This window comes from Pyrgilauda ruficollis, unplaced genomic scaffold, assembly GCF_017590135.1.
Source record: "Pyrgilauda ruficollis isolate IOZ18807 unplaced genomic scaffold, ASM1759013v1 scaffold251, whole genome shotgun sequence".
Classification (NCBI taxonomy): domain Eukaryota; kingdom Metazoa; phylum Chordata; class Aves; order Passeriformes; family Passeridae; genus Pyrgilauda; species Pyrgilauda ruficollis.
In genome coordinates this window covers 301,552-312,020 of record NW_024523834.1, presented here as the reverse complement: position 1 = coordinate 312,020, position 10,469 = coordinate 301,552, and the positions used below count along the sequence as shown (strand labels likewise).

The window sequence follows — 10,469 nt, the reverse complement described above, 5'->3', positions numbered from 1 at the left end:
GAAGAGGGCGCGCACGGGGCGGGGGGCGGTGATGGCGGCGGCGGCGGCGGAGTGGCCGCTGATGCGGCGCTACGAGGGGGCAGCGCAGGGCCGCGGCGTGGCGGCGGACGGCTGGCGCGTCTGCCTGGCACACAGCTTCGAGGAGCTGCGGCAGCCCTACGGCGCCGGCGACGTGCCGCTCCGCGATGTCCTGCGGCACGTCGGCCTCGCCTTGCGGTACGGCCGGGGATGGAGGGGGCCGGGAACACACCGGGACGAGGGAGGGCGTCCCGCGGGGGACACAGCGTTGCGCTGGAGCCGCTCGGTGCCGCGGGGGCCTCGCCCCGGGGAGGCACCGGAGGTGTCCCGGTGTACGGAGGGGCACAGTCCGGCAGATCGCGGAAGGCCCCGGGCTGGCGGGGCCGCCCTCCTACCGCCCGGAGGCGCCGGCACTCTGCAGCCTCCGTGGCGCCGGCGCCGGGAGCGATTGGTGCTGAAGGGGCAGCGCCCGGCGCTTGGGCTCCTCAGAACGGGCGAGCTGGGCGGACTCGGGGCACCGTCTGGGGATGGGGACCCCCATTTCCCGCCCCAGGGCTCATCGCTGCCGCATCCTGCCCGGCGTAGTCTGCAGTGCTGGCAGCTGGAGCTTAAACTAGGGCCGGCTGGGAGGGTTTGGAGCGCTGTGTGCTGTGGCAGGCTCGGGAGCGGGGCACCTCTCCCGGCTTTGCGTTGGGGTGAGCTGGAGGTAACGATGGAGAGCACGCGTGGAAAGCGAGAGTGTTGTTTTAACCTTTAACGCTGGAGTCCGGGTGCTGGCAGTGTTTGTGCACCTGTCAGGCTGAACGCGGGGACCTGCGACGGCATTGCTTATTTCCTTGTGCTGGATTTATGACTCCTGCCTCCATTTTCTGCTGGTGTCCTTGGAGGCTGCCACTTGCCAAGCTGGTTCCTGCGAAGCTGGATGAAAGGGCAGATTCTGGATTGCTTTGGGGTGCATGGCATGCTGGTCTCACCTGAGACGCCCCAGTGCGGGCCTGGGCGTCGGGGAGAGCATGGGTCATGCACTGGAGATAAATAAAGGCTGCTGGAAAAGCTGCTGCAGCAGGTTGGGATGAGCTGAGCATGTGGGAAAACGTGAAGTTCTGGTGGGGTGAGCAGGGAAGAGAGGTGATCCTGGCCTTGTTCTCACTGAAGTGTGGAAGAGCCTTGTATCAGTCCTAGGCAAGGGCTTTGAAAGCAAGAAGCTTGAAGTCAAGCTACTCCCTTTTCTCCTGTTGAAGTTTAGGAGGTAATTTGGTTGTTATCTCAAAGTACTTTTGCCATGGCAAGAACTTCCTTGTGAGGCGATTCCAGCCACAAGAGCAGAGGAGACAAAGTGCTAGGGTCACGAGAAATACCTGTGTGGTTTTGAACCACAAAAAACCCAATGCCAACATTGTTGGCTGAAAGGGCAGCCCATTCAGGGATGTGAGGATACAGGATATCCTTGCATCCCTATATATCACATATATAGGATATATATCCCATATATCACATATATAGGATATATATGTGAGGATGTATATATGTATGTGCCTGTGCATGCTCCAGGAATTGGTGGGCATCTCAGCATCTGCCTGGATGGGGCAGCCAGCTCAGGGAAACCTGGGTGCTGATGCTGCAAGAGAAACCTGGAGTTCAGTTCTGTGTCATGGTGCAGGGATCTGTGAAGCCCTGCAGATTGGCCTGCCCTTTCCTGAGTGACCCACGGTGAGTGGCGCCTGTGCCAGGGATGTTCTCAAAACTTGGCATGGCTTGGTGCGTCAAGTGCAAAGTCACCTGGTGCAGGTGCTTGTGGGCACCAGGAGCACCTTGGGATTACTGCTTGGGCTTCCAGGAGCAGTAGAGGAGCCACAACATCCTGGGCTGACGTTGTTGCATTGAATTAAACATGTTGATGGGTGCCCTCTTCTGCAGCACCAGCCCTAGGTGCAGGTGACATGGCTGGGAGTGTTGATAGCCCTGGAGCAGGATTTTTTTGTTCATCAGGGCTTGTCAGTTTAACTGTGGGGACATATGTGTCTGGAAGGAAAGAGCTGTGCAGAGGGTTCAGCTGGGGCTGGCGAGGCAGGAGAAGAGGTGCAGGTGGGTTTCCACAGAGGTGGCTCGTGTCCTGAGAGGGGTCACGGCACACATCCAGATCAGCTGGGTAATGTTCAGCTAGGTTTTAGCTCCACTGTCAGTTTGAAGGGGAGGAAATGCCCTCCAGCTCTGGCAGAGCTTTTGGTACTACAGAACACAAAGTCTTTCTCCTTGTTATTCTTTAGCCCTGGCAGAGCTGTTAATAGCCAGCAATTGGGCATCGACCAAGCTTCTCCTCCTGGCTTGCCTGATTTTGGGAGAAGCTGGCAGAAGAAAAGTTTGCATATTGAGATGGTAAAATGACTTTGGAAGTGGCAATAAATCCCAAAGTTTTTCTACTCTGTTCTCCTGTAAAAACTGCTTCCTGAAACCCATCTCCTGCCTCCTTTCCAAGAAGTCAGGACGCCCTGCTAGGCTGTGCTGCAGCCACTCTGCCTGGGCACCTTATTTCCTGTTGCCAGAAGCCTGCTGGGGAAGCAGCTGGGTTGGTTCCCTGATGCTGGGTTGAAAAAGAATAATAATAATTTCCTTGAGAGAGACAGAGAGAGCACTGCCAAAACCTCACCTTGGTGGGGTAAGGCTGGGACTGTCCTGTTTGGAGAAGAGCAGTTGCAGCAGATAAAGCTGGATGATAGTGGCAGGCCCTGGTTCAGGGCAGTCAAGCAGGACAGGCTGGTTCTCATCATGCCCTGAACCTCTGTGGGCAAAACATCCACAGACAGTCAAATACAAAGTTGGGTTTGTAGGAGTGGAGAGCACGCTGCAGTTAGGTCAGGCTGCATTTAGGTCCTGTGAGATTGCAACCCAGAAAATCTCACCTTGAGAGGGATTTGGGAACTTTAGATGTTGGTGAATAAAGGTGAATGCCCAGTGAGCAGCCAAAAAGTCAACTGTGGGTTGTTTCTCTTTGGGAAGCATAGTAGTAGAGGTGTCATGGAAGAGCCTCTCGCCCTTGCTCCTGGGTGTGCATGTCCCAGGGGATTATTGCTCATTGCCTGTGCTCTGCATCCTCTGCAACCAGGGGCAGGACAGGTTGTGTGCTCCTGGTTGGGGTGGTTTTCTGCTCAGCAGTATGACATGGGTGTATGCAGGTAGCTCAGGGACATTGCTCAGGGACTGTGTCACTGTGTGGGGGCTCCTGTGTCCCCCCTGCTCACCTGGCACCCAGGGCCATGGAGCTGCCAGCTGGGTCTCACCTGACTGTTTGCTGGGCAAGGTTCAGCAGCCTCTGGTCTGGTAGCTGGTGTCCATCTGCTAACTGTCTCTGTATAAAGGCTTAACTTGGGGCAGTTAATTAGCCAAAGCCAGTGCTTTACAAGCGTTGACTCGGAGCCCAGCCCTGCTCCTCTTGCCTGCAGTGGTGCTGGCACACCCAGCTGCAGGTGTGCCCCTGTTTGGGTGTCTTGATTCCCAGACCTTTGGGTGAGAAATTATCTGATGGGCCATGCTGGTCTGTGCAGCTGGTGTGCGGGTGGAGGCAAGTCCCCAGGATCCTGCCAGCTGCAGACTGCAACCATCACCACTTCCAGGGCAAGGCTGCCCTGTGCCCTCTGCCCCTGATGATGTGGTAGTGTAGGGCAATGGGGAAGTGCAGGTAGAAGAGCAAGGCTCGTGTCCCTGGAGCAGTGTGTGTCTCCTCTGGGCTTGCACCTCTGCTTGCCAGCCTTCCTTAGCAGGACACTGTACCAGGCATGGAGGTGGTGGTGATGCTTGTGTGCATTCCCACTTCTCCTTGAACGTCTGGGAAAGCCTGTGCTACATGAGCTGCGAGTCCTGCTCTTGACTTGCCCTTGCAGTCAGTCCTGAGCTGCCTGAACTCTGCCTGCTTGTGCTTGCTGAGTGATGCATGCTCCAGATGGGTGATAGAGCCTTTTCATCCTTGTGCAATGGGAATGGAGACACGGGTTCCTGTTTTACATCTCTAAAAGGAGAGAAAGCTCAACCTATGCTCATCCTGCCCAGTGACACTGGAGGGATGGTGTTGCCTGCTCCTGACTTCTTCAATATGTCTCTTTCCCTTGCAGATATTTCAGGTGGTGGGTCAAGAAGACGCGCATCGAGAAGAAAACTGCCTTCATTGACCTCTTGTGTGCTGTTCCTCTGCAGCAGATCTATGGTCAGCCTCCACTTTGGGCACTGGGGTGGGCAGGGATTCACACGGGGCCATCAGGGTCCTAGATGGAATGAGTGAGTCGAGGAGCTTTTGTGATTTGGGCGATACTGAGTGACTCTCCCCTGCAGAGATGCGTGGGGAGAGTTCTTGAGCCAGGTGCCACCTGGAGGAGGAATGGAGTTGCTAACTATTGGTGTCTTTGCCAGGATGCCCGCTGGGCGGGATCGGGGGAGGCACCATCACACGCGGCTGGCGGGGAGAGTTCTGCCGCTGGCAGCTGAACCCTGGCCTTTACCACTACGAAACAGTCATCGCCAATCAGGTAGGGTCTGTGAGGGGAGTGAGAGTCACTGCAGAGCCTGGGCGGCTGGGACATCTGCCACAGGGCTCCTCTCATCCCCTGCACGGGCTCCTCTCCTCCACAGTTCACAGTGTGCCTGCGGTGCAAGGGGCAGACCATTTACCAGCAGGTCTTGTCCCTGGAGAGACCCAGCAGCCTGCAGGGCTGGAACTGGGGCTACTGCGGCCGCTACGCCTTTTACCACGCCCTGTACCCCCGTGCCTGGCTGGTCTACGAGCTGCCGGGGCAGCAGGTGGTGCTCACCTGCCGGCAGGTCTCGCCCGTCATCCCCCATGACTATAAGGTAAGGCGGTGAGGCATCCCCGAGGGCAGAGCTTCTTGCCGGCCGCTTTCCCAGCGTTTCCCCACTGCCGGGACAGAGCTGCTTGCCGGCCGCTTTCCAAACATTTCCCCACTGCCGGGACAGAGCTGCTTGCCGGCCGCTTTCCCAGCGTTTCCCCAGGGCCGCACTCAGCAGGTGCGGGCAGGGGAAGCCCCGCAGCCGTGCGGGATCTCGGCATTGCAGCCAGGGCTGGCTCAGCGCTGCCCGTGCCGCTGCCAGCCCCAGGCGAGGGTGGCAGCTGTGCTGCTGACACGTCTGACCTTCCTCTTACCCCGGCGTTGCAGCACGTGAGCCTGTATCGGCCTGCCGAGCCGGTGAGTGATGAGACACCCGGCTGAGCCCTAAAGGCCGCTTTGCGTCCCTCTGCTGCCCGGCGTGCTGCTTGCCAGCCCAGGGCTGCTTCTCTTCTGAATTTTCTCTTGCCTGCCTCCCCAAGTCCTCTGCTGCTGCTGCTGCTCCTCGGCTTGGCCGGGGACTGCGAGGCCAGGTTGCTCTTGCCAGCGCTCTTGCTGTCGCTGCGCGCTGCGCGGTGTCCCCAGCAGGGGGGGAAGCGATGCTGGGGCAGCTGCCTTGGAGCAGCAGCCCTGGAGGCAGCGCTCTGCGTCTCTGCCAGGACTCCAGCTTGCCGGTGGGAGTGTTCGTCTGGGAGGTGGAGAACGGGAGGGATGAGGCCGTGGAAGTGTCCATCATGTTCAGCCTGCAGAACGGCGCGGGAGCGAAGGAGGCCGGGAGCGGCGGGCACTGGAACGAGCCCTTCACCTTGCAGAAGGACGGCCAGCGGGTTGCTGGGGTGCTGCTGCACCACTGCCCGGCCGTGAACCCCTTCACCCTGGCCATCTCTGCCCGGGAGAAGGTAAAGGGCTGGCCCTGCAGCTGCGGCTGCTGCTGGGGAGGTTGTGCAGCCCTGCTGCGTGCGGGGGAGCTGCCTGCGGGCAGCTGGCAAAGGACGGGGGCGCAACGGCTTGGGGCTGGCACCGTTTCTCAGCGCTTGCCTGACACCAGGAGTGGGGACATGAGCTCCCTGAGGGCACCCTCTTTGGGAATGGTGTCAGGAGAGCGGTGGGGCAACGAATTGAGAGTTGCTGGGCAGCACATGAGAAGTGAGTGTCATGTCCTGGTGGTGGTATTGGGGAGGGGAGAGCATTAATCTTCTCCTCCAAAGGAGCAGCACCTGATGATGCTCTTCCCTTGTTCAGGCTGGCACGGGAGTCACCCATGTTACGGCATTCAATCCCACGGGATTGGGTAGAGAGGTGTGGCAGGACCTCCTGCAGGATGGCTGTAGCAGTGTGCCCCTTATGACAGAGTGGCAAAACTAACCTTTGTCATGCCCTGACACACTACGAGGAGTGGGAGAGGAAGATCGAAGCGTGGCAGAATCCCATCCTGGAGAACAGGTAGGGCAGATGAGAGCACCTTCCCAGAGGCCCTCTGGGCTTGGCTGCCACAGGAGCATCACCATGTCGGCCTCGGAGGCTGAGCTTCCCTCTTTCCCACAGCCAGCTGCCTTCCTGGTACAAGTCAGCCCTCTTCAATGAGCTCTACTTCATGACGGATGGAGGGACCATCTGGATGGAGGTGCCCCCTGACTGCTGTGCCCAGGACCTGCAGGGGCCGGCAGGGGCAGGGCTCTCCCACCTCCTCCCTGTCCTGCAGGAGTACGGAAGGTTTGCTTATTTGGAAGGTAACTCACAAGGATGTGAGGGATTCTCCAACCTCAAGCCCTCCCATTACTGTAGCCATGTGGTTTGAACCTGCCATGGGGATGGTTTTCGCACTCCAGTGTGCAGGGAGCAGTGCTATTCCCAGGAAAAGCCCTTGCAGGCCTGAAGGATAGGGCATGGAGTGTTGCCCACATCCCTGGTGCTCTGTGTAGAGAATGAAAGCCTCTTTGAACGGGAGCCCCTGCCTGTGCTAGGAAAGATGCCCCTGTCCTGGGCCATGTGGAGGGAGGACCTTTGCCCCTTTCCCCTCCCCGTGGCCGTCTCCTTTCCCTCACCACCTGCCCTGTCCTGCCAGGCCAGGAGTACCGGATGTACAACACCTACGACGTCCATTTCTACGCCTCCTTCGCTCTCATCATGCTGTGGCCCAAGCTGCAGATCAGCCTGCAGTATGACATTGGTGAGTGTCCCCAGAGCCCTGCCTTGGTGCCTGCTCAGGGCTTCACCTCGGGGAGAGGTGGACACCTTGGGACAGCTGCTGCTGCTGCTGCTGCTGCAGAGATGTGTGCCATGGAGCCCCTCCAGCCACTCTGCTGAGCGCAGGACTGCAGCCCTGGGATGTTGCTGCCCCAGCAGCTCTGTGCCCAGCACTGGGGATGCCTTCTTGCCATGCTGGGGGTGCACAGCTGGCTCTGCCTGTCCTGGGAGAGCCCCTGCTCTTCCCAGCCCTGCTCCTTGCAGGGGGGACATGGAGCTGTTTGCAGACTCCCAGTGGGAGATGGGCCACAGGCTTTCGTCGCTCCAGGCTGAGCAGGGTCCTGCTGGCCTGCACCAGCTGGGGTCCCAAGGAGCACCATGTGGTGGGTGGGCTGACAAAGAGGAGCCCAAGCCATGGAGGGTCACAGCAAGGGTCACACAATGGCCGTCAGAGATAGTGGCAGGAGAGGCCAGTATTGAGGAAAGGGAACTGGGGCACTGATCTGTGAAAGAGAGGAGACTCTGTGTGCTTGCAGAAAAGCTTTATTGGGAGAAGCAGGTGCTGAAGCAGGAGGAAGGGCTACAGCCCAGCGCTGCCTCTTCTTCTGGGAGCTCCAATGCTACCAACCCTCAATCCAGGGGCTCTCTCAGGCGCCAGAATGTGTTGTAGCCAACCCTGAGGGGACACAGACAGAGGAAATGTAAGGGTGGGACATGAGAGTGGCCCACCCAGCCCTGTGTCATTCCAAACCATTTGCACCTTGTCAGGACGCCCAGGGAAGCTGTGCACAAGCACCCTGTCCTCCCTCCTGCACACTGGCAGCTGCTCTGCCAAGCACTGAGCACCACAGCCTGGGAGCACCACCCTTCATCCCCACCCTCGGGCCATTCAGGATTCCTTCTCAGGCCTTTGGCTTTGGAAATGCCTCTCAGGTGGTGAAGCTTCCCTTGAGCTTGTCACAGACACTTTGCACACCAAGTCCTTCTGTTGCCTTATCAAGGAAACCAATACTCCAAAAACCTTGGGGAATTACTTGCCTGAATCATAGCCCAAGTGGAATAATGTTATCATTACTGGAACTGTGAAAAATTCCTGTAATTACCATCTCACGCTACATCCAGGATGAAGACTGACTGATGGCTAAGGTAAATCATCTCATGACTTTACCACAGCATTCCTAAGTGAGGCCCCTGGAGCTCTCCTGGACCTCGGCAGGGGCTGTGCCACCATCTCCGGCCGAGTGCACGGCTGAAGGGATGTGAACTCCCCATAGCAAGTGCAGTGTGACTGCTGCCAGCCTGGATCTACAGTTTAGTCTCTGCTGTAATTTTGGTACACCTTCCCAAACCACCTTATAAATGTTAAATTAGTCAATGGTTAACTGCTGCCATGTCCTTTGGATACAAACCATTGAGTAGGTCTGAGATTAAGAGTGGAATCAGCCCCAGCTCGGATCCATCAGTAGTTTAGAAAGCAGTGGGTACCTCCCTGAACTTTGTGATTCAGTTGAAGGGTCTCACTTCTCCTTTTCCATCTCCAGCCTCCATGTAAATCCATCTAAACTGATTCTAACCCATTTTTTCCTTCCTATGTTTTCCCCCTGCACAAAGCAATCAAGTGAACCTTGCCATGGAGCTCTGCTAAGTCCTGTTTTTGCAAACAGATAGCAAAGCTCCTTTTGCCAACACCTGTGAGAGTGACTCCTAAATGACGTAAAGCACTCATCTGTGACAGCCCCAATCCCTTGGGAGTACACAGGGGACCTGCGCAGGGCAGGGACAGAGGACTTACAAGGTGGATTTCCAGTCATCTCCATGTTTCTCCGCATGTGACCTCAGCAGCCACATAGTCTTCAAAACCTCCTTTCCATGCTTATCCACGAAGCACTGGCCCGTGAAAACAGTGATGTTTTCTGTGGGGACAAGACAGGAGGTGGAGGGGAGCATGGCCGGGGTGGAGGTCAGTGGCTGTCCCAGCTCAGGGGACAGTAGACCCCTGCTGTCCCCAGCCTCTGGGGCCAGTGGGCATGGGGAAAGCAGCAGGAGGGCTCAGAGGGCTGGGGTGTCACACAGAGATGGGCAGGCAGTGAAGGCTTCAGCCCCTGCTGCCTCTCCTGCACCCTGGGACTGGGAGCTGAGAGCAACCCAGGAGCTCCAGGGACAGGGATGGGGGAGCTCCAGGGAGAGGAGAGGGAGAGCAGTGGGGATAGTGCAGGGGAAGGCAGGGAATCAGCAAGGACACTGCAGGGAGGGCAGAAGGGAGCTCTGGGGACATAACAAGGATAAGTCTAAGTACTTGAAAAGCTCCAGTTGACGGTGAAACCAAAGGTGGGCTGGCTCAGTTTTGGGAAGTGCTGGGACCCCACCAGTGGTGATTTCTTGATCGGCTCTGGGAAGGTTGACACAGCCGTGAAGTAGGTGCCGTTGAATTCACCATTTCCAACATTTATTTCATTAATGGTCATGTTGGAGCCCAGGTCATTCTTCCATTTCCCAGTCAGCTCACACTGGAGAGGAAAGAACTCAGCACTTGTGCCCAGCACAGCCTGCAGCCACAGCCCCCTGCCCACCCCACCCTGTGCATCCCACCCTCAGTACCTTTTTCACAGCCAGGCCATGAGCCCCCAGGGCCAGGAAGAGCACCAGCAGCAAGGGAGTTGCTTGCACCATCTCTGCAGCAGGAGGACAGCTGATGTACCTGGGATGTGCTCCTTGCAGGTCTCTGCTGAGGCTCCTGCTCCCTCTCCTTTTTATTGCTGCCAGGGCTGTGGGTGGCACCTCTGGCCAGGGCATTGTGCAATCTGGGTGTACCCAAATGTATCAGCTATTAGAGGGTCCCCAGACAGCTGTAATTCCCAGAATGCCTTTGTTCCAAGATAAATGCAGCTGGACAGCCCAGGTGAGATGCTCCAGTATTGTGGTGTCACAGTACCCCTCCAGTGTCACATTCCTATTTTCTGAAAAATCCCTTTGCCCAGGATTTTTCTCCTGGAAAGCTGAGAAGGCTCAGAGAAAAAGGAAAACAATAATAATCTCATTTGCTTCTCTTTTGTTTTGCTCCTTTGGAATGTGGTTGGAGATTGTTTACCAACAAATTATTGTTTCATTGGGTTTCAGATGTGAGTTGTTTTGACTCATTGGCCAATCAGTGCCAAGCTGTGTCGGGACTCTGGAGAGAGTCACGAGTTTTCATTATTAGCTTTTTAGCATTCTGTAAATATCCTTTCTGTATTCTTTAGTCTAGTTTAATATAGTATTCTTTAATATAATATAGTATAATAAAAGAATAAATTAGCCTTCTGGGAACATGGAGTCAGATTCCTCATTCCTTCCTGCCACGAAGGTCCCCACAGATACAATACTCCAGCCTCTCTCAGTGACCCCAAGGGAGAGCTTCTTTGCATCTTTGTCCCTCTTCATTTGCTGTGGGCT

General features: G+C 56.7%; 2 protein-coding genes across 2 annotated transcripts; one reads left to right on the top strand and one right to left on the bottom strand.

The window, feature by feature from the left end:
* Window positions 1-6: 6 nt before the first annotated feature.
* On the top strand, window positions 7-8,745 carry LOC121355517 (non-lysosomal glucosylceramidase-like). Its single transcript, XM_041470998.1, has 10 exons — window positions 7-216; window positions 4,125-4,216; window positions 4,420-4,535; window positions 4,639-4,857; window positions 5,510-5,749; window positions 6,093-6,177; window positions 6,227-6,293; window positions 6,396-6,580; window positions 6,916-7,020; window positions 8,702-8,745. Exons 1-10 carry the CDS (start codon window positions 32-34, stop codon window positions 8,743-8,745), a joined length of 1,338 nt encoding a protein of 445 aa, XP_041326932.1. The 5' UTR covers window positions 7-31.
* Window positions 8,746-8,825: 80 nt separating this feature from the next.
* Window positions 8,826-9,740, bottom strand: LOC121355516 (avidin-like). The gene is made up of 3 exons (XM_041470997.1): window positions 9,636-9,740; window positions 9,334-9,544; window positions 8,826-8,950 (listed from the first exon to the last, which is right to left on the bottom strand). Exons 1-3 carry the CDS (start codon window positions 9,705-9,707, stop codon window positions 8,826-8,828), a joined length of 408 nt encoding a protein of 135 aa, XP_041326931.1. The 5' UTR covers window positions 9,708-9,740.
* Window positions 9,741-10,469: the final 729 nt, after the last annotated feature.